This window comes from Sphaeramia orbicularis, chromosome 7 (genome assembly GCF_902148855.1).
Source record: "Sphaeramia orbicularis chromosome 7, fSphaOr1.1, whole genome shotgun sequence".
NCBI lineage: Eukaryota > Metazoa > Chordata > Actinopteri > Kurtiformes > Apogonidae > Sphaeramia > Sphaeramia orbicularis.
Window position 1 is genome coordinate 46460136 of NC_043963.1, and position 24072 is coordinate 46484207.

At 39.4% G+C, this 24072-nt stretch overlaps 1 protein-coding gene across 2 annotated transcripts; it reads left to right on the forward strand.

Moving 5' to 3' along the window:
* The first annotated feature begins 1734 nt into the window (after positions 1–1734).
* On the forward strand, positions 1735–19749 carry LOC115422999 (NLR family CARD domain-containing protein 3-like). 2 transcript variants are annotated; one of them, XM_030139669.1, is made up of 12 exons: positions 1735–1763; positions 1991–2128; positions 2332–2451; positions 3077–3196; positions 6414–6533; positions 8274–8497; positions 8904–10704; positions 10854–11018; positions 14562–14735; positions 16155–16328; positions 19068–19241; positions 19398–19749. In XM_030139669.1, exons 1-12 carry the CDS (start codon positions 1735–1737, stop codon positions 19405–19407), a joined length of 3249 nt encoding a protein of 1082 aa, XP_029995529.1. In that variant the 3' UTR covers positions 19408–19749. The 2 variants fall into 2 exon arrangements, with proteins under 2 accessions (XP_029995529.1, XP_029995530.1); XM_030139670.1 differs by having other exon boundaries at positions 2347–2451.
* The last annotated feature ends 4323 nt before the right edge of the window (positions 19750–24072 follow it).

The following is a 24072-nucleotide window of genomic DNA, read 5'->3' on the forward strand; positions in this document are numbered from 1 at the left end:
AGCAGAAATAGAAACGAACATGTTCCGACGCAGCCATATTCAACCCGGAAGTAGATCCATATTTCGTCCGCCATTTTGTGCACTGGGAGTCTATGGAAGTTGACTGTGTTTTCTCCACCGCTCTGGAACAGGTGACAGTTTCAGCTTCAGGTATGAAAGTGGTCAGGGATTCAACTTTCACCCACAAACCAGTGTTTACGATCTGTAAGTTCAATGATCAACCATCGGTTTGATAATAACGCCATGACGAACAGTATTTCATGTTACACTAAAATCCCACCGTCTGACAGGGACAATTCTACAATCTGCAAAGAAAAAACAGGAAAGAGGAGGAAAAAAGGCGGAAAAAAAAAATTCTGATCTTCATTTGAACAAAAGGACTTTCATATGAGATGTCCTTTCACTAGATGTCCACTAGGGGGAGCTATAACTCATAACAGGTAAACACTGTCTGGGGTCAGTTCTGTTTTGTGTGTACTGTTGTGAAGTTAAATGAGGTTGTGAATGGTTAAACAGTGGCAGAACGGCTGAAGAGGAACCACGAAGATAAAAATTGCTGATGTTTCAAGAAATATTTACATTCTGCTCTTTTAGTTTGTTAATGTGACACAAATGAATCTGATGTAGATCAGTAACAAATCAAACCATGATGTCTGATGCAAATGTGTTTGCGTTTGCTCCATTTATTATATATTTTATATTTTCCAATATTATTCTATAGAACCTACATTATTTTCACGCAGCTGTGCTTATTAATTCCAACTCATAGTGACTGGGAAAAGCTGGACATTGAACACCTTTTAATTCAGTGTAAAATGCAACACAGACGTGTTCGTCTGCTTTGTGAATTATCTTGTCTAAAGTGAAGTGAAGGGATATTTCTACCAATACCAGTATGGAAACTGGGTTTAAACCTTAGAAACAACAGAATCTAAACTGCACAACCTGTGAACTTTTTTTAATCCAAACTAAATGAAATTGTAAAAGGTGACTAAAATATTGTATCACAGATGTATTTGGGTGATGTTCTGTCAGGTCTATGATACTGTGAGTCTGTTCTGTTCTGTTCTTTATTCTTTTCTATTCTCTGACTGAACATTCAGCCGTCTGTTCAACAAACACAGTGATGGAGTCTATGTCACATGACCTGGCCTCCACCTCAACCCACATGACATGGTTTGGAGGAGTCGGACCACAGAGTGAAGGTAAAACATCCAACAGGTTCTCAGAACCTCTGGAACTGGTTCAGAACTGGTGGAAAACCATTCCAGCTGACCTCCTGAATCTGACAGAATGAGCAGAAGGTGGTCTACTTAGAAGAATCTGAAATCTCAAACACTTTCTGGGCTTTTTTGTGTCTATTATATAATTCCAGATTTGTTACTTCATAGTTTTGAGTATTAATCCACATTGTGGGCCCTGTTATGAACTGGCGATATGTCCAGGGTGTACCCCACCTTCGCCCCTATGTAGCTGGGTTAGGCTCCAAGCGACCCCCGTGACCCTAGTGAGGATAAAACGGTTCAGAAAATGAATGAATGAATGAATCTACAATGTGGAAAATAAGGACACCAAACACATCCTGTGGTGGTTGTATGTGCCTCACACTGACACTGCGTCAGCAAAGAGGGAACACATGACTTCCAGTAAATGCAGAGAGGGAAGGGGAGGGGTCCAGAACTGAAATCAGTTCCATGTGGAAGTGAAAGTAATCAGAGTTCAGAGTCCATTCTGATGGATAAACAGAGGACGTCTGGTTCAGGGTGAGTCTGACATTTGGATCATTTTCCTGTTCTAGTCTCTCAGTGGGTTTTCTTGCTGTCGACTGTAACAGTAAACATGGATGTAGTCACTTCCAGGCTGAGTGTCCACTAGGTTTACTGGACTCTATGTTCACTGGGTTATTTCCTGTTGTGTCAGTGTTTGTGACTGATGAACACAGTGTTTTAGTGACATGAGCTCACAGTAGTTTTACTTCTTGTCCTTCCAGACTGACTGAAGTTCACAGTATGAGTCTGAGTGTGGATGAAGAGGAGGACGGAGCAGAGTTATCCCATTATATAAACAGGGGTTTGTCCATAAAGGAACCTCCAGGGGGCAGTAATGAACCAGGACCCTCTGATCCACAGTGAGTCGACTGTCACACACCTCTAATATTTTACTACAGACATAACAGGACATGATGTGTCCACTTTAAAGTCCAAATGTCTCCTTTAGACAGAATAAAAACACACATGAATAATAACCAAAGGTGATAGAAAATGAAGTGTTCACATCTTAATAACACTAACATACTGTCCAATCCAACTGTTGTACTTGTGTTGTTTCCAGAGGTCAGTATAACAGACCCAGAGCAGAGTCTCCAGTGTCCACATGTCTGTCCATGAACAGTGACCGGTCCATGGGACATCCTCTAGTGTTTAATCCTGAACCTGGACCTTCAGGCACAGAGTAAGAGACTGTTTATTCTTTCAGATGATCTGCAGGACATGTTTTAGCAGTGATTTCATGTCACATCCAAAGTCTGTTGTGACACATGGGCAGTGGTGGTGCAGTGGTTAGCACTCGTGCCTCACAGCAAGAAGGTCCTGGGTTCGATTCCAACACCAGTTGACGGGGGGTGGGACCTTTCTGTGTGGAGTTTGCATGTTCTCCCCGTGTCTGCGTGGGTTCTCTCCGGGTACTCCGGCTTCCTCCCACCATCCAAAGACATGCACCAGTAGGTTAATTGGTTAATCTAAATTGCCCATAGTTGTGAATGTGAGAGTGATTGTTTGTCTCTGTATGTTCAGCCCTGTGATGAACTGGCGACTTGTCCAGGGTGTACCCCGCCTTCGCCCCTGTGTAGCTGGGATAGGCTCCAAGCGACCCCCATGACCCTAGTGAGGATAAAGCGGGTTCAGAAAATGAATGAATAACAGGACATGATGTGTCCACTTTAAAGTCCAAATGTCTCCTTTAGACAGAATAAAAACATACATGAATAATAACCAAAGGTGATAGAAAATGAAGTGTTCACATCTTAATAACACTAACATACTGTCCAATCCAACTGTTGTATTTGTGTTGTTTCCAGAGGTCAGTATAACAGACCCAGAGCAGAGTCTCCAGTGTCCACATGTCTGTCCATGAACAGTGACCGGTCCATGGGACATCCTCTAGTGTTTAATCCTGAACCTGGACCTTCAGACACAGAGTAAGAGACTGTTTATTCTTTCAGATGATCTGCAGGACATATTTTAGCAGTGATTTCATTTCACATCCAAAGTCTGTTGTGACATTTAACTCATATAAAAGCTGTTTGACAGAGGCCTCGATGCAGACGGGTCAATATATAATTGAGGGACTTTTGAAGTCCTTGGGATATATCTTGCATACATCTTTATGAAAAGTAGAAAAAAAAAAAAAAAAATATATATATATATATATATATATATATATATATATATATATATATATATATATATATATATATATATATATATATATATATGTAGTGTTCATTATGATCATGTCTATAAAAATGTCATTATTATTTAATAATGGAAACAATCACTTATTAATAAATGATTAATAAATAATTAATAAATGACTGGATATACTAAAATGTCAACTAAATAACCATCTGAATTTAATAACAACCACCTTCTAATTAGCTAAACAATAATAAAATGAGCTTAGTCAAAAATTGTTTTGATTGTTCTTTTTATTCAGTTGAGATAATCATGACAGATATTTCTTTGGCAGTATATCAAATTTTATATGGAAAATAACAAATTGTATCTGTGTCCGAGAAATTACTTTCAACTCAGTTACCCATTACAAAAACACCTCTGAAGGAAGTGTGTTAATTCCACATCACATGACCTGCTCCATATGATGTCATTTCCTGCTGAAGAAAACACTGACTCCAAGTTCTTTCTCCTCTTTCTTAGTTATTTAATATAAAGTAGTGTGGGAGTCAGGTGTGTATTCATGGCACTTTTATGTCAACAGTGTTACAACAATATCTTTATAAATAACTTTCAGTTTCACTTTCACCCAGTTGTATATATGTGTAGGAGCTATTTGTCTGTTTAGTTTTGGTTCAACGTTAATTTACCTTTTTTGTTTAGTAATTTAGTATTTTTTGCTAATTGTTTATTTTTGGTTTGTTTGCTTTTTGTTTGTTTAACATTTCGAAAATATTTTTTGATTTTCACAGTTGTTTTCTTTAGTATTTAGCACCTTTTTGTTTTGTGTTTTCTTATTGGTTTAGACCGTGGGCACCTGGGTTTAAATAGGCAGCACCAACTTAGACCATCATGCACCTGGGTGGGCCTATGGTTTTTTACCAGTCAGTCAGTCAGTCAGTCAGTCACAGTTGTCAAATCAGCCAGGATGAACAGGAGAGACAGCAGAAAGGCCTTGGTTGTTGTTTGCCACAAAAAGCCTGAAAATAAACCACTTGGAGTACATCTATGGTATGGACATAGTGTTTTTGACTGTGTGAACCACAAACCCATGGTGCATCTAGTGGTTATTTGAGTTCTATTAAAGTCTGAAGTTCAGTGACTTTTAAGTTGTTTAAATTTGATGACAAATAGCCACTACAATATGATATTTAGAAGAATCTTTGTGTAAAAATGCCATGTGGTGTTATGGTTATGTTGATTTTAGGGCTGAAAACAGCACAAATGTCAACTATAGCTGTCAGCTATGTTACCCTGTAAAGGGAACTCAAAAAGTCTCTCAATTATATATTGACTCAGACCCAGAAAACAGGATGAGTGCAAATGGAAGTTGAAGAGGGAGGGGCTGTGGACCACAATGTCTCACAGAAGAAGAACTGACATGCATTTAGCTGTTACAACCAGTGTTGTGCAAGTTACTTCCAAACTGTGATCCTTTACAGATTACTGTTATTTACAAGTCATTCCTTACATTACAATATTACTGTCTCAGACAAGGAGATATTATCACATTTATTAATGATTGTATTTGTAGTAAATATTTAGAGGGCATATAAATATTATAGTTTATATTAAAAATGGTTAATTATGCAAATCTGATTGTGTGCGAGGTGACTAAAAAAAGTGTATGTGAATGGTTTGTTTGGATGTTTTGTGTTTTTTAACAAATATATAGAAGAAAAAGTGTGTTAACAAAGCAATGGAAGCAGAATTAATTTAATCATTAGGGAGTGGGAGTCCATAAATTATACTTCTTCCCACTCCTTTTCGAGTGCTGAAAACTTTAGTTTGACCATGTTGTATGGTTCTTTGTTTTCTGATGATTCTATGGACTCAAAATAAAACTAAACTAACTAAGAATTGTAATTATTGCATTACTTGACCCTTAAAGCAGGGTTAGGTTTAGTAATGAGCATACGTCCATGTGGACAATGGACTGTCTTGTGCTGTCTTCACCCATTGGCTGAACACCAACAGGAAATAGAACTTTGCAGGCACATTTTTGATTCCTTAAGATCTCACCGTCTTCCTGTTATTTTTTTGTTTTGTTTTGTTTTGTTCTGTTTTTTTCATTTGAGTAATTAAATTATGGATGAAAAGTGTGTTGTAACACAAGTGCTACTGAACATGTACTGAGTAAAATATTACTGAATATTGATTAGTAATGCCTGACACCACTGTGTTACAGCAAAAAGTAACGTTACTGTAATGCATTACTTTTGTAATGCGTTACTCCCAACACTGGTTATAACACACTTTAAATTTACAGTCAATGCCATTAAATTAGTAAAAGACAGAGGTAAGGACAAAAGGACACATGGACAAGAAGTTGTTCTAAAGTGGAAGATGTCTTTAACGTGTGTAAAAGAAAATCCACAGCAGCATCTTTACCAAGTTACAACTTGATGAAAACTCACACAAATGTGTCGTTTGAGCCTCGGAGCTTTTATTTATTTATGTATTTGGATCCAGGAGCAGTTTTGTCCTGGTGTATTTCCACATCTGAGCAAATCATATCTGTCAAATTTTTATATTTATTTTACATGTTGTGGTTCTATTGTGGCTGATTATTTTTCAATAAATAATGCAAATATCAGGCTCAGTTTTTCTGATGTTTACTAGGATTAATAACAGTTTTCATAAAATATGAAGCAAATCAGAGATGGTCAGTCTGGAGGTATGTGTTTATTTAACATGTTCTGACATGGACGTAAACTACCAGTTGACAGGTTGTCAGAGTGAAACAAACATGAGACACTGATTCTAGTTGGACTTTATTGGTTAAACAACAGTAGAGACAGAACAGGACATGATGTGTCCACTTTAAAGTCCAAATGTCTCCTTCAGACAGAATAGAAACATACATGAATAATAACCATAGGTGATAGAAAATGAAGCGTTCAGATGTGAATAACACTAACAAACTGTCCAATCCAACTGTTGTACTTGTGTTGTTTCCAGAGGTCAGTATAACAGACCCAGAGCAGAGTCTCCAGTGTCCACATGTCTGTCCATGAACAGTGACCGGTCCATGGGACATCCTCTAGTGTTTAATCCTGAACCTGGACCTTCAGACACAGAGTAAGAGACTGTTTATTCTTTCAGATGATCTGCAGGACACGTTTTAGCAGTGATTTCATTTCACATCCAGAGTCTGTTGTGACATTTAACTCATATAAAAGCTGTTTGACAGAGGCCTCGATGCAGACGGGTCAATATATAATTGAAGGACTTTTGAAGTCCTTGGGATATCTTGTGTATATCTTTGTGAAAAGTAAAAATAATAATAATATAGAGGTACATCTTAAAAAAATTGAATAACATGAAAAAGTTCAATATTTTTTGTCACTCATTTCAGAAAGTGAAACCCATATATTATATAAACTCATTAGACATAGAGTGAAATATTTCAAGCCTTATGTCTTGAAATTCTGATGATTATGGCTTACAGATAATGAAAACCCAAAATTCTGTGTCTACGAAAATTAGAATATTCCGGCATGGGCGCGACCAAAGGGAACACAGAGAATTAATCTGTTCTGATCACATCAACATTTATGGAATGACAGAAGAAAAAAATAATAATAATTTGAGACATATGACCCCTCATTTTATGGGCCTGCCCCCCACGCCCAATTCCACCAGGAGCACATCACCATTAGACCAGGACGTGACTCCTTAGAGATGTCTCTCCTTCTTTTTCTTTCTGTCTCTCTCTCTCACACACGCAGGGGAGACCGAACAGGACGGGTTCTAGCGCTGCACAACACACACACACACACACACACACACACACACACACACACACACACACAGCACTGTCCACAGTGTTGTGACTGGGCTCCTGAACCAGCTATATAAGCGGATGTTTTTTTTTTTTTTTTTGTTTTTTTTTATCATGCCCATGGACTTAAAGGTTTTCATTCACCATACAGAGTGACATAAAGAGAGAAGGTATTTATTTCACTAATAGCACACCTCACCACTGATAAACAACAACAGAGAAATACCTATTCACCCCTCTGAATGGAAAAAGAGCAACTTTATATGAATGAGTGCTGGGATATCCCAGAGCAGTTTTTACAGCGTACTGTCTCCATGACGACAACCAATAGCGCACGCAAAATCCTCATTTAATTTGGGCGGTCTCCAAGACTTTGTGCCTGTTCTCATTTGCAAAGGCAATCATAGTTGATCACCCCTGATCAATAACACACATCAATAACACACCCCTGACACGCAAATCAATAACACATGCATTTTTTAGTGCAAGAAAGCACATTTGTGCCCATTATTTGCGATCTTAGTAAATCAGGCCCTAAGTGTTTTCGTCATTTTAATGAACATTAAACACATGTTTGTGTGAGAATCGGCTCCAAAACAGACCAGTAAGACCAGAGCAGTTTTAGATGGGAAGTCCTCTGTGTGGTGTGGACACACTTAGAAATGCTGGGTTGTTTTCAGAACCCGACCGCTGGGTTAAGGCTGTTGGGTCACAGGTCGGGTGGGTTTGACTGAACCTGGGGTTCAAAAGAATCACCCAGTGCATTGGGTTGGACATGTGACCTGAAATGGAGGCTCATCATTCCTTCCAGCTGCCATTTTCATACAGACTGTGAGTTGAGGCGGCTCAGTGGTTTACACTGGCACCGCTCAGCAACAAGGTCCTGTGTCTGATCCCCAACCAGACCAGGTCCTTGACCCAGCACAGAGTTACAGAAATGAGCCGAAAGAGTTCAGAGTGTAGATCTGATCCTTTGAACAGCTGATCTGAAAGAACATTTAAGAAGCTGCTTCTAAACAATGTGCTGATGTCCACAGAGAGACGGAGAGGACTCATGTTCCTGAGGTGGACCCACCGTCCTGTTCTTTGTGTCAGAAGGTCCTGAGTGATCCAGTCCGGACCAGCTGTGGACACTGGTTCTGCAGACAGTGCATCACTTCATACTGGGACCAGTCTGGTTCATCAGGAGACTCCTCCTGTCCCCAGTGTGAAGAAACATCCAGAACAAGAGCTGGCCTGCAGATCCACAGCACTGTACAAAGTAAGACTGGACATCTGTCTGAACATGTCTGCAGGTCACTAAACACAACATGTGTTTAACTGTCACTTATTGAGCATCATAACAAAAAACATTTGAACTGCATTAGACTGAACTACATTTTCTATCATATATTGAAATTATCAACAATTCTCTGTAAATTCAGTTGCATTATGAAGTATCTGGTCAGTGAAAATCATCTTGTCTGTGTTGTAAGAACTGCTTTGGAATCATTCCTGTTTTTATAAATCAGATCCATGTCTGATCAGTGGTTTCCATAGTAACAGGTCTAGAGTTTGTCATTTGGAAACTGTTGTCAGTATGAAATAGTATTAGCATTCACTGACAGATGATAACAGATATTTTTACCCAACTGTGTTTATTTAAAGTGTTTCTCGTCTGGTTGTAGTTGAACATAAACTCAGTCTGAGGAGCAGATGTGAATGTGTGACTGAAGGAACTGATGAAACAGGAAGTAGAACCCGTCTAAACCAGATCTACACTGAGCTCTACATCACAGAGGGACAGAGTGAAGAGGTTTATACCCAACATGAGGTGAGGACACTGGAGACAGTTTCCAAGAAGATCATCCAAGAAAGTCCAATCAGGTGTCAGGACATCTTCAAAGCCTTACCCGACCAGCAGAAACCCGTCAGAGTGGTTCTGACCAACGGCGTCGCTGGAGTTGGAAAAACCTTCTCGGTGCTGAAGTTCTCTCTGGACTGGGCAGAAGGTTTAGAAAACCAGGACGTCAGTCTGGTGGTTCTGCTTTCCTTCAGAGAGCTGAACCTGGTCAGAGATGAGCAGTACAGTCTGCTGACGCTGCTCCATGTTTTCCATCCAACATTACAGAAGGTCACAGCAGAGCAGATCAACGTCTGCAAACTTCTGTTCATCTTGGACGGCCTGGATGAAACCAGACTGTCACTGGATTTCCACAACTGTGAGGTTGTTTCAGACGTCACTCAGAAGTCATCAGTCAACGTACTGTTGACCAACCTCATCAAGGGGAACCTGCTTCCATCAGCTCTCATCTGGATGACATCTAGACCTGCAGCAGCCAATCAGATCCCTCCTTCATGTGTCGACAGGGTAACAGAGGTCAGAGGCTTCACCACTGATGACCAGAAGGAGAAGTACTTCAAGAAGAGATCCACTGATGAAGATCTGTCCAACAAAATGATCTCACACATCAAGACGTCCAGGAGCCTCCACATCATGTGTCAAATCCCAGTCTTCTGCTGGATCAGTTCTACAGTTCTGGAGCACATGTTGACTTCAGATCAGAGAGAAGAGCTGCCCAAGACCCTGACAGACCTGTACTCACACTTCATCATGGTCCAGACAAAGAGGAAGAAGAACAAGTACAAAAAAGGACATGAAACAAGTCTAGAAGAGATGACAAAGGCAGACATGGAAGTTCTTCTGAAGTTGGGGAGGCTGGCGTTTGAACAACTGGAGAAAAGAAACATGATGTTCTACCAAGAAGACCTGGATCAGTGTGGTCTGGACATCACAGAGGTCTTGGTGTACTCAGGAGTTTGTACAGAGATCTTCAAAAGAGAAACTGTGATCTTCCAGAAAACAATCTACTGCTTTGTTCATCTGAGTGTTCAGGAGTTTCTGGCTGCAGTCTACATCTACCACTGTTACACCAACAACAAGACAGAGGTTCTGAAGAGGTTTTTGGGAGACCAGGACAAGGACTCAGAATCATCTTTCATGAAAATGTTCACAGTCAGTGACAGCCTGGTTGATTTCCTCAGAAAAACCATGAAAAAATCCCTTAAGAGTGAGAACGGACACCTGGATCTGTTTGTTCGTTTCCTTCATGGCCTCTGTCTGGAGTCCAACCACAGACTTTTAGGAGGTCTGCTGGGTCAAAAAGAGAACAGTCCAGAGCCTATCCATAAAGTCATCAAGAACCTGAAGGAGATGAACACTGAGGATATCTGTCCTGACAGAAGCATCAACATCTTCCACTGTCTGACAGAGATGAAGGACCAAACAGTCCATCAGGAGATCCAAGAGTTCCTGAAGTCAGAGAACAGATCACAGAAGAAACTGTCTGAGATCCAGTGTTCAGCTCTGGCCCACATGTTGCAGATGTCAGAGGAGGTTCTGGATGAACTGGACCTGAAGAAGTACAACACATCAGATGAAGGAAGACGGAGACTGATCCCAGCTGTGAGGAACTGCAGAAAGGCTGAGTAAGTACTGATGAGAATATGAACAATATTAACCATAAACTGAATATAAAGATGGATCACATGACCCTGACCATATCCTGACCTTGGTAAGACTCAGATGTTCAATAAATGTGTTAATAATTAATTTCATGAAAATTCTGTATTTATAGACTTTCTAACTGTGGAGTCTCACACTGTGCAGTTGTGGCCTCAGCTCTGAAGTCTAATCCTTCACATCTGAGATTGTTGGATCTGAGTCACAACAACCTTCAGGATTCAGGAGTGAAACTGGCGTCTGGACTGGAGAGTCCAAACTGCAGACTGGAAACTCTGTGGTTAGTTCACTGACTGTCTACTGTTCACTGCAAACTGATCCATCTGTTTTTCCTCATGAGGGTCATGGGGGTGCCAGAGGTGATCCGGCTCATGTATAGATGAAGGTGGGTCCACCCTGTTCACTGCAGTACTGTCACAGATGAACAACCATTCATTCTCACATTCACACCTATGAGTGGTTTAGATTTCCTATTGAAACTATGAAGAAGGAGGATGTTAGGAAACTGGAGAACCCAGAGAGAACCCATGCAGACAGGGGGAGAACATGCACAGCTCACACACAAAGGTACACACAGTTGGTGCTGGAATCAACCTTCTTGCTGAGAGGCCATAGTGCTAATTACTGAGCCACCATGTGGTCCAGTGAAACAACAGCTGTTCCTGATCTGATCTCATACAATGAAAACTTCAACTTAAAGCCGACATTGACATATGACTTTGTTGTACAAACCCATCATCCCCTTTTATTTTACATCATATGTTGAGTTGACGATGTTCTTTTTAATACAGTAAAGTAAAAGCACCACCATGAAATACCAAATAGTCATAAAAATAAGATGACGCAAAGTAAAATAATAATATAACACTAAGAAAAGCTGTCATCAAATGTCTGTTCTTGAGTTTATAATTTTCCATTTGAAACCATCTCAGCTCTGATTTGAGGATTGAACATTAAACAAGAACATCATCTTCTAATATTTAATACATGTACATATTACATACAGTGAAACCCACAAATCACCAGATGGGTTGATTTTAAATATTTGTAATAAACTGAAACATGTAGGGCAACATAGTGGTGCAGTGGATAGCACTTGTGCCTCACAGCAAGAAGGTCCTGGGTTTGATTCCAACACCAGTGACGGGGGAAGGGACCTTTCTGTGTGGAGTTTGCATGTTCTCCCCGTGTTTGCGTGGGTTCTCCGGCTTCCTCCCACCATCCAAAGACATGCACTGATAGGTTAAATGGTTAATCTAAATTGCCCATAGGTGTGAATGTTAGAGTGATTGTTTGTCTCTATATTTTCAGCCCTGTGATGAACTGGTGAAATGTCCAGGGTGTACCCCGCCTTCGCCCCTATGTAGCTGGGACAGGCTCCAAGTGACCTAGTGAGGATAAAGTGGGTTCAGATAATGAATGAAACTGAAACATGAATTGTTTCATTTATGGACAAAGTTATAAATCAAAGAACACTGGCAGCGACCATTTTCCTGCATATTAGGTAGTATGAGTTCTTACCATTTAATTACATTTTACTTGTAATGGGAACGACTTTAGGAATCTAGTATTTTTACTTACATGTTGCATTGATCTTAAAATAAATAGTGCTGTCAAATGATGAAAAGTTTTAATCAGATTAATCACAGGGTTGCTGTGGATTAGTTTCGATTAATCATGATTAAATATCATTAATTTTTAATCTGTATTAATTGCGTTTCATTTTGCTTGAGCAAATAGACTCATGAAAGAAGGGAATATATTTGCACTAAACATGTTTGTCGCAACTTGGGATTCTGTTAGCCGAAGTGTTAGCAGAATCCCCGACTAATGTCTGCTTGGCGTTACTGTGGTATTTGAATCTGGAAGTGCTTCAGTGAATAGAAAACTCCTTCCTGCAGAGTGTGTCGAATATTTCTGTGGGTCGACTGTTCCGTCTTGGTTTTTTGTCCTCATATTTCCATCCAGAGGGACAACGTGCTGTTTAGTGTCTTCCATCTTTACGGGTTGGTTCTGCTGCCTGTCACTACTGGATCAACTGACCATTTGTTCATGTGTGTTAACGCTAACTCTACTGGACAAACTGACCCAAATGGTTTGGAGGAGATGTTCAGAGTCATTCTGCTGCAGATGGGTTAATGACGTTAAAATGTATAATCAGATTAATCATGGTGATAGATTAATCTGCGTTAATGCGTTAATTTTGAAAGGCCTAAAAATAAATAAGTAAAATGTGTGTCATTAATGGATTTTAATTTACATGATTTATTCTTTATTCAGGTTGAGTAAATGCAGTTTGTCAGAGATCAGCTGTTCTTCTCTGGCCTCAGCTCTGAAGTCCAATCCATTCCATTTGATAGAACTGAGTCTGAGTGGAAACAACCTCCAGGATTCATCAATGAAGGAGCTGTGTGGTTTCCTGCAGAGTCCACATTGTAAACTTAACACTTTCAGTGCCACGGGCCGATCAGATCGGCTTTGGAGAACACGCCATATTTGTGTACAAACAAACCATCCACCCCCATTTCTTTCTCACATTTCGATGACGTTCTTTCTGTGTCCCCCTTTTGAGACCAAGCAGACGGGAATTTGAGGTCACGCGACCGAATAATATTTTTATATCTTTTTAATGTTTCTTATTCTCCGGTGTTTCATCAGAGGGAGCCCTCCATGCCGGGGGGCGGCTGTGGACTCCGGGGGCTGTGGCGCCTTCTCTCACTGGGGTCCGCTCCTTTCTGGTGGGTGGGGGTCCCAGTTGGCCCTCTCCCACTAGTTGGGATGCGGGGCTGTGTTGCTGGTGCCTGGTCGCCGGGGTCGGCGGCTGCCTCCTGGTGCGGATGGCTCTCTGAGACAGCGCCTCCTAAATTGATGTTTTACTTTTACTTGTACATTTTTGTTCTGGTCTACCCGTGCTCAGTCAGTCTTCTTAAGTATGTGTGAGCTTGTGGGTTTGCATGTATATGTGTGTGTGTGTGTCCGGGTGAGTGTGTGTGTGTGTGCGCGCGCGGGTGAGTGGGTGGGTGTGGGTGGGGGGCGGTACTGATTTTTAAACTGATATGTAAAGCACTTTGTGCTACAGTTTTTAATGTATGAAAAGTGCTATATAAATAAAGATTATTATTATTATTATTATTATTATTATTATTATGAATTATGCAAATTACGATCAATAATGAATCGGCTGCGTCCGGTGCGTTTTGAATCTAATTAGCAATCGGTCGGATGTTACCGAGCGGTTTCCTGCAGGATTCTTCAAATATTATAAAAACGACGCGAAATACTGAAAAACGGCCAAAATCTGTGGCACTTTTAAGGCTTATTAGCCCCTTAACTGTCTGGCACTTAAAGAGTTAAATATCTGAGGTCAGTTCACTGTTACTGTTATAGAGTTTATATGTTTCATTTTCTGTACATATACTGAAAGGTTTTGTCTTTTATTCTGCAATGTAACATTGAACAAGGAAAAAATAGAGGAAACACACAGTATGTGTTCTACAGTGATTGAAGTCATTTGTATTTTTTCATTGTACTTTGAGGGACAGTCGTCTAATCACAAACTGCATCTGTTATAGTAAAAGCAGGAGTCACTGAGTGAAGTTGAAAGGGTTTAGGTGGTTGAAGGTTATTTTACATCAAATGTTAACTGATGTGTTCGGGTATGTGTTTGTAGAAGACAGTGACTGTAGACATGGAACTGAAACAAATGTGAAAGTGACTGGACAAAAGTGTAAAGTTCAGTCGAGTTAAGTCACAAATTAAAACCTGAACACATCTGACTGGATCATTAATACATTTTAATCTATGTGATTTATTCTTTATTCAGGCTGAGTAAATGCAGTTTGTCAGAGATCAGCTGTTCTTCTCTGGCCTCAGCTCTGAAGTCCAATCCATTCCATCTGGTAGAACTGAGTCTGAGTGGAAACAACCTCCAGGATTCATCAGTGAAGGAGCTGTGTGGTTTCCTGCAGAGTCCACATTGTAAACTTAAATATCTGAGGTCAGTTCACTGTTACTGTTATAGAGTTTATATGTTTTACTAACGGCAGAGCCTCATCAGAGATGAGAGCAAATATATGAAGGATCTTTTTAAAATAAAAAGGAAAAAAAAACTTTTTATAAGACGTGTCAAAATGAAATCCAAAATACCTGTTTTGTATTTAACAAAAAAAAAAAAAGAATATAAATTTCTATGTTGAAATGACCGAAAACATAAACAATAATGTGTGTGTTTATGGATGCACTGACAGACACTGAAAATGGAATTATCTGAAATATAATGATCACTTCATCAGAATACACTCCATCAGTACAATAGAGTCATGACAGATTCGTCAGTATCTAAACACAAAGAATTTAAAGAAACTGAAGAACACCAAGAACAGGAAGACACTTACTAAAATGTTCACCAACTTTATTCAGACAACAGTTAAACATGGAGGAAGAGTTTACTTTGTGTTCACAACAAATAAAGAATAAACACATGATAAAATACTGCATCTTTTAAAATAGACAAGATTATCATAAAGTTGATATTGTAGAATATGAACTGAATCTAAAGCTGTAAAACTGCTTTTTTAGACACATGATTGACAAAAGATAAAATAAGACCGAAAATATCAAGAGTGTAAAACAGCATGAGCCAAAATGACGGAGGTGAAAGTTACAAACTATGTCCAAACTACAACTAAGTCTAGAGTGTTAACCTTTATGTCTGTAGAACGTCTGAAGGTTCTATGATGAAAATCACACAAGTCAAGTCATTGTTCAGGTCAAGAAAGTGACGAGTCCAGTCATATGAGTCTGATGATCTGTCCGACATGAAAAGATGAGCCATTAATTCCAAACCTCCCAAATGAACAACTACAGATATGAGAGTTCTGAACTGAAACTATACATGTATAGGTCTAAAGACTCGAAAGAAAACAAGTCATAGTTTCAGTGTTTGTTCATTCAACCAAATGTTACATCAGAGATAAAGTGAATATTCAGCTCAAACATTTCCATCAGTGACAGTGGTGGAATAATGATCTTCATTTACTGCAGGACAGTACTTCAGCTCCAATGTCAAAGCTTTAGACTTTTGTGGATGTAATAGAGAACATCATCCACTTGTGTTTTCATTTCTATTGCATCAAACCATGAAAACATAGTCCAACTATTCCAGCAGTTTTACAGTCACTAAATACTGAGATTAATGTTAATAATAAGGAAACATTTCCTCTGTTTTATGCAGATTTATACACATGTATAAATAATGTGTAAATATTGCACTCTTTACTGTTTACATTTGTCTGACAGTTTTGACATTTACACATATAAATCTGAAAAAAGCCAGTCTAAAACATGTGATCAAACCTTAAACATATGTAACTGGATCCTAAATGGATTTAATCTCCATCATTTACTTTTTCTTCAGGATGTCGGAATGCAGTTTATCAGAGATCAGCTGTTCTTCTCTGGCCTCAGCGCTGAAGTCCAATCCCTCAAATCTGATAAAACTGAATCTGAGTGGAAACGAGCTGAAAGATTCAGGAGTGAAGGAGCTGTGTGATGTCCTGCAGAGTCCACATTGTAGACTGAAGAATCTATGGTCAGTTCAGTGTTAGTTTTATAGAGTTCTGTTTTAGGAGCAGCTGAACCTCATTTATGAACAAACATAACTGACATCCATACTGTTGTTTTACAGTGGCAAGAAAAGTTGTGTGAACCCTTTGAAATGTTTTAGTTTTCTGCATGAATTGGTCATAAAATATGATCTAATCTACATGTAAGTCACAAGTACAGAAAAATACAAGGTGTTTAACCTAACACACAGAAACACTCAGAATATTTCATGTCTTTATTGAGCACAACTATTAAACAGTCACAGTGAATGTAATGACTGAACCTCCTTTTGCACCAATAACCTTAAACAAGTGTTTTTGGGAGCTGCTGATCTGACCTGCACAATGTCCAGGGACATTTCTGATCATTCTTTCTGACAGAACTGCATCAGCTCAGCTATATTCTTAGGATGTCTGGTGTGAATGGCTCTGGTGAGTTCAGTCCACAGCGTCTCTATTGGATTCAGGTCTGGGCTCTGACTGGCTCTTTCCAAAAGGGGATTTTCTGTTTCTGAAGCCACTCTAGTCACTTTACTTCTATGTTTATATGTTGATAAACTCAGGATTCCATTTTGTCCTCCATGATTGGAGCTGCCGTGGCCTAGATCGGCTGGAGAGTCGGGTTGTGATCGAAGGGTCACATGTTCGATTCCCTTGTGTGGCAGAGAGTTGTTGGCTGATTTTCCCTCGAGCAAGGCACTTAACCCCCCCCATTTGCTCAGTGGGTGCCTGATATTGTGAGCCCACTGCTCCTAGCATGCAGTGTGTGTGATGCATGATCTAGTGATGAGTTAAAGGCAGAAGACAAATTTTGGTGTGTGGTGCATGGTTACATGTGTGACAAACTACTACTGACAAAATACAGATTCTATTCTATTCTATTCTATTCTATGATGTCATGTGGTCCAGACCGTTATGCAGAACAGCCCCAGATCATAATGGTCGTCCACCATCACTTCGCCGTGTGCTGCTGCCATGGAATTATGTGTTGATCACCAAATCAACCTTAGACACAACGCATGCAGTGGGCGAGGGAGGGTTTGATCCGTCAGACGGAGCGAAATCAGAAGAGAATCCTATGTGGAGATGTGAGGCCACAGCTATGCTGAGTCATAACAGTGTCCTTAGCAACTGTCTAGCATTGCAGTTTCACATTATTCTGGTGAGATCTGAAAAATCTTGGCAACAACGAGCAAGCGAGTGATTATGTACATTCACTGAGTGAATATTTTGAAAATAAAATGTATATTTCTCGCTAGAAATGTAACCAAAATGCATTTTTATGCAGAAACTAACTCAAAATATTGATATTTTTTTCACTAAATATGAAAGAAATGTCCACCATGTTTTTTTGTTCTCACAGTCTGAATCTTGAAAGTTACGTCACTCAAATGCAGGCCAATGGAAAACAATAGGATAAAAAAAAAAAAAAGCAAATCTTTTACAATTTTCAGGCCTGATATGTTTTGTACTGTGGACAGACGTAGCTGTTTCACATTTTGATATGAGACTGGGATGGTGTGGATGATGTTCTAGGTTTCTGTCAAACCTAGTGCTGTGTTCTTCCCAAACAGTTCCAGTTCCATCAGTCTAAACATGTTTCCATTAATGTTGTAAAGTGTTAAAATGCTCTTTGGTCAGTTTTACACATGCACTAATGCTTGTTGTAAAACAGCATCTTCCTCTGTGGTGTCGTGCACTGGACATGTGTCTGTTCTATCTCTGATGTGTAATAAACTCATGAACACAGATGTTAACATCTTCCAATGAGTCCTTCAGGCCTTCAGCTGTTACTCTATGGTTCTTTTTTTCTGTTTCCACTCATCGTTGTGTCCTTGCAGTCAGCTTGGCTGAGCGTTCACTTTTAGGGAGAGTAGCCACAGAATGAAATCCTCTCCATTTGTGGACAGTTTGTCTAACTTAGACAGGTGAATCCTTAAAGTCTTTGGGGTTATTCTCAATCAAGAAATGATTGAACAGCAGCATCTGGAAACATCTGCACTGCTTCTCCCAGGTTTCTGGTTTGTCCTTTTTGGAATCTTGTATTTCTGCATAAAAGGCAGGAAGTGGAAGAGGAAACCAGGCAGAAGAGGGAGCCCCCTTCACTCACATGCAAATCAGCAACTCTTGATTGAAGGTCTTCTGAGATCTTTGTTGTGAAATATGGTTGACATGAGCAGATGCTTCTTGTGAACATTCAACTCCAGAAGTTTGAGTGTTTTAATGAGTCAAAATGGCTCCATGCACAGCTCAGATCTGCTTTCACTGATGACAATTCATGTTTAGGAATTCTTGACTCTAATCATTAATCATCCTCTGACAGCGTAAGCCTCGTTAGCTCTTTTTAGAGTCATTAGTTTAAGGGTTCACTTCCTTTTTCCAGAACCACTGTGAGGGTTTAAGAGCTGTGCACAATTAAGATATGAAATATAACTGTTTGTGTGGTTTTGGGTTCAACACATTCTGTTTGTCTATACTGGTGACTCAGATGCAGATCACATTTTATGACCAATTCATGCAGAAAACTTTGAGGGTTCACATAGTTTTTCTTACCACTGTGTAGTTTATACAATTTAATGTTTTATTTTTCACTCAGGTACAAAAATTCCAGTCAGTAAAAACTGTTTGGTTGAAATGAATGTTGAATATTTCACATTCATATTGAAAACCTAAATATATTTGACTGAAATGTTAATTTTAATCTCCATCATGTATTCTTTATTCAGGTTGTATAAATGCAGTTTGTCAAAAATCAGCTGCTCTTATCTGGCTGCAGCTCTGAAGTCCAATCCCTCACATCTGATTGAACTTGACTTAAGTCTGAACAACCTGAAGGATTCCGATGTTAGAGAACTGGAGGACCTTGTTCAGAGTCCACACTGTAAACTGGAGAAACTGGAGTAAGTAATGTCAGTTTCTGCTGGTTTGGTGAACACCTCCATGATTAGACATCTGTTTGATTATTTTTATTGATTCCTCATTCATTTGAATAAATTAAGAAATGTCTCAGTAAACATTTATTTCTGATCCCTGTTTGTATTTTCTTCTTTCTTCAGATGGAAGTGATCTCTGTATCAGTCAGTGATCAGGACTGTGAGGATCAGCTGAGTCCAGATGATCTACAGATGTTAAAACAGCAGCAGATCCTCATTTCATTCTCCTCCTCTCAGTTCTTAAATTGTAGCTCCTCAGATCCTCTTCTCCACTCCTCAGATCCTCTTCTCCACTCCTCAGGTCCTCTCCTCCACTCCTCACCCCTCCCTCCCTGATATCAAAGAAGGTGAGGCAGACTTCCTGTAGCTCCGCCTCCTGGGTCCTCCATGTGATTTTAAAGGAAGTGAAACATCCTTCCAGATAATTCACTGACATGGATTAATGAGTAACCATGAAGCACAGAGGAGCTGAAAAATAAGGAACTGAGAAGAAGTTTTTCGCTTGATGTACAGTCGGTGAACCAGTGTGTTCTGTGGATGTCACTGAGTTATTTTGTGCTGCCACCCTGTGGACTAATGGAGAAATACACTTTCTACCTGAAAACTTTGCCTTCTATCAGGAAAGTGACTATTTTTGGTCATTTCCACATATATTACAAGACAGTGACAGCCGCAGTTCCAGTGAGGACATTGAGTCCACAATCTGAGGTCCAATGTGGTCTCCAGGGTCTGTAAGGTCCACCTCTGCATGAACAGTGAGTGGACCTGCTTTGTTCAGTACCATGAAGTAATGGTACTAATCAGTAGTCTACGTGATACGCAGGTATATGTCGTATACCCACTAGAATAGGTCCTAAATTTCTGTATAACCACTGAAAATTATGCAAAGATACGTACCAGCATGGTTGTATGACATACTTTCACTTTCCTGTTCATAAATTTGCCTACTCTGTTACGAAGCGGACACTTTTGGACCACAAGGGCTTCTGTCAGGTATGACATGGACCCGACGTTAACTGATAAGGAATCAGTGAATGTGTATGGAGGGCAAGAGTCAACTACTTGAATTGGACCAATAGCGTTTGGCCCGTTTGTTTCCTGTATCTGCGCTCTTTTTACTAAAGAATCCAATCTAAGGCCAAACACAGCAGCTGTACCTGATGGTAAGGAAGGGGAACCTGCTGACGAAACTGTTCTACAGTAACCGCTATTGTAACAGCAGGCGATAGGCACATTGAATTATATGCTTCTGTTGTGTGTGTGTGTGTGTGTGTTGTAGATGAGAACTGGACCTGACCAGCCTTGTGGACAGTCAGATGAGGGAATTTAAAAACAGGCATCCTTAGAGTGGAGAAACAGAAAGTTAGCTAAATACTAGACAGCATTTAAAGCTGATAGAAACAACTTAAGGTGGCCAAACACTGTGCGATTTTAGAGACGATTTCTCACTCATGCGACTATTTCTGGGATCGGGCCAGATGTGCCCTAATCGTGTGTGGTGCTTGGTGCAGTGTGCATGGGCTAAGGAGAAGCGATTAACACCTCACGACCACCTCACGACCAGCAATCGTGTGTTCGCAAGGAAAACGGAGCTGTTTGAAATCCTGCTGGCTCCTCGTGAGGGTATCGCACTGTCAAAGCAGTGCCACGAGCCGATGTGCCTCTAATTCTCACAGTGTGCATGTGCGAATACAATAATAGCCAGCTGGCTATTGGCCTAGTGCAGTTTAGCTTTTGCAGCTTACCTCTAGTTCCCTTTGCTGTAGGACTGACAGCCCATACTGTCCACGTCTGGACAACCAATTCCTGCACCAAACACGTCGTCGTCTTTTCTTCTTTGTTGATTCCCCACAGATAATGGCACATATTACCAAAGCAGGTCGTTGGTTTTTGTTTAGCACTACCATTTCGTGACTCACGCCAATACACAATCGTCTATGCACTTTCGGATTCCTTGGTATTTTAACGTTGTATTTCCAGATACAACACTGGAACGTGTGGCGCATCCTCTGGTGTATGGTCCTACAGTGTGAGAACATGAATCGTGAGCCTGACTTTACGATTGATTCGCACAGTTTGAGATGGAGCTGCGTGCAACAATCGAAATAATCGCACAGTGTATGGCCGCCTTTAAATGTACAAAGTTAATGTTATATTCAAATGTTAGTACAGTTCATTCAGAAAATTGGTAATCAAAATGAAATTAATTCATTGTCATCTTAAAGGGCCATTAATTAAGACACCATGTACACCATTAAATGACTGATAGGTTAGATATAGTCACATAATTCGAGCTATTGAAAGAGTGGAATTTTTGCCCCCGCTTGTATATTTTTCTTAGCTATGGCTGAATATTGTAAAAAGTTCATTAACCCATAAACACCCAAACATCCATCACCGACCAAACCATCTACTGATCTAAACTGTTTAATAACCGTTGATCCACTAATCCTATCAATACATGTAAATAATTGGTGTCAAATACAGTTCTTCATCTTTTCACAGTCATCAGAGATGACCCATTTGGACATTCAGAGGCTCTGTAGTTACTGTGGAAACACTGTCATCTTCTACAACATTGACTCACTAGTAAAACCATGACACTGGATGGAGACACTTGTTTTATGTTCAGTTAATGTCTTTGACTGAAAAAGTAACTTTTTCTTCAGTTTTCTCCGTTTTTGATATAATAACCATCAACTTTGATCTGAGCTTTTATGAACATCTACATGAGCAGTTGGGAAATACCTGATTTACACTGATAAAATACAAAATACACAAGATAATATTATAAATTAATGGTCATAAATCACTTAGGAAAGGTTAGATATAGACAAAATGTCATTTGAGAACTGACATAAAAGTAACACTGGGTCTTTATGGGCTAACAGGTTTTGGCCCAGTTAAGCAGGTTTTTATTTTTTTTTTTAATTCTTTATTTGGAAAAGCACAATTTACAAAACTTCTGTTACTTCCACATTTAAATTTCTACACATAACATTAAAAAAATGCTTATCTGACATTTTTTGTCATATAAAGAACTTTTAAAGCAAATAAAGAAAAGTGAGCTGGAAGAAAGGGCTTACTCCATTACTTCAATGAAAAGACAAGACTCTATAAGGTGTGAATGTTTACATCACTCTAAACAGAAATGTTTCACATGTAAAAGTATTCACATCACCGATGTATTCATTTCAAATCCATGACAAATTTAACATAGTTTGTCCATTTTGACCAAATAGTGAAAAAAGATTCCTTTTGACCCTTAAAACAAAATGTCAACTTTTCCAGAATGTAAATGTCCTGTATGATGTCGATCCATTCTTCAGTTGTGGGTGCTTCGGGCTTTAACCATTTTCTAGTGATAGTCTTTTTACTCGCTGCCAAAAGCATCAACAACAGTTTTTTATCTTTCTGAGTCCAGTTCTCACATGAAATATCTCCCAAGTATAGGGCTTCACACAAGGAATTTTTTCAGTAAAAATGTGATTTAAATGTTCACACAGCTGTTCCCAAAATGGTTTAATCACTGGACAACTCCAGAAAATATGATAGTGATTGGCGTTCTTTGTCCCACAGAGTCTCCAACAGGTGTCTCCACTGCCCTGATGTTTTTTCTGGGCTGGAGTTACAAAAAATCTAACAATACTTTTCCAACAGAATTCCCTCCAATTATTGGAGCTTGAGGTCATCCATTGTAATTTGAGGATCTTTTCCCATCTGTCCGCTGGTATAACTAGATTTCCTTCCTTCTCCCACTTATTTCTAATGTGGTCTGTATCACCCTTTTTAGACAGCAGAACTGTATAATCTGGAAACAACTTTGGTGCATGAATAAGATTTCAACAAGGATAAAAACATATTAAAGAAATTAAGACCAGCTGATTCCCAGGTATCTCGTAGATTCTTGTGAAAATAAGATCTAACCTGCAGATACCTGTAGAAGTCATCCTTTTCCAACCCATGAGATCTCTGAAGTTCTTCAAAACTCTGAAACCCCCCTCTGTGCATGAATGAGTCATATGTAGTCAGTCCTTTCCTCATCCACCTTTTGAATCTCCCATCAGTTCAGCAGGTTTTAATGCTAATATAGATACAAAAAGGACCACTTGTGTTATGTTAATTACTGATGTTTTTGTTGACCTCCAGGTTGTGCTATCTGCAGTGCAACAAAATCAACTGGCATCCTTACAGAGAAAAGGATGTGTACATCTGAGGAGCAGACTTCTTTATTTGACACTTATTTGTCTTGTCCAGCTGTTAATAACTGTTATACATCTTGTGTTGCTTACAATACATTTAGATGTAGATAATACACAGGGTGGGGAAGCAAAATTTACAATTAACATTTAGTTGTCTTTTCTCAGCAGGCACTACGCCAATTGTTTTGAAACCAAACATATATTGATGTCATAATCATACCTAACACTATTATCCATACCTTTTCAGAAACTTTTGCCCATATGAGTAATCAGGAACGCAAACATCAAAGAGTGTGTGATTTGCTGAATGCACTCGTCACACCAAAGGAGATTTCAAAAATAGTTGGGAGTGTCCATAAAGACTGTTTATAATGTAAAGAAGAGAATGACTATGAGCAAAACTATTATGAGAAAGTCTGGAAGATACTATTAAAGAAGAATGGGAGAAGTTGTCACCCGAATATTTGAGGAACACTTGCGCAAGTTTCAGGAAGCGTGTGAAGGCAGTTATTGAGAAAGAAGGAGGACACATAGAATAAAAACATTTTCTATTATGTCAGTTTTCTTGTGGCAAATAAATTCTCATGACTTTCAGT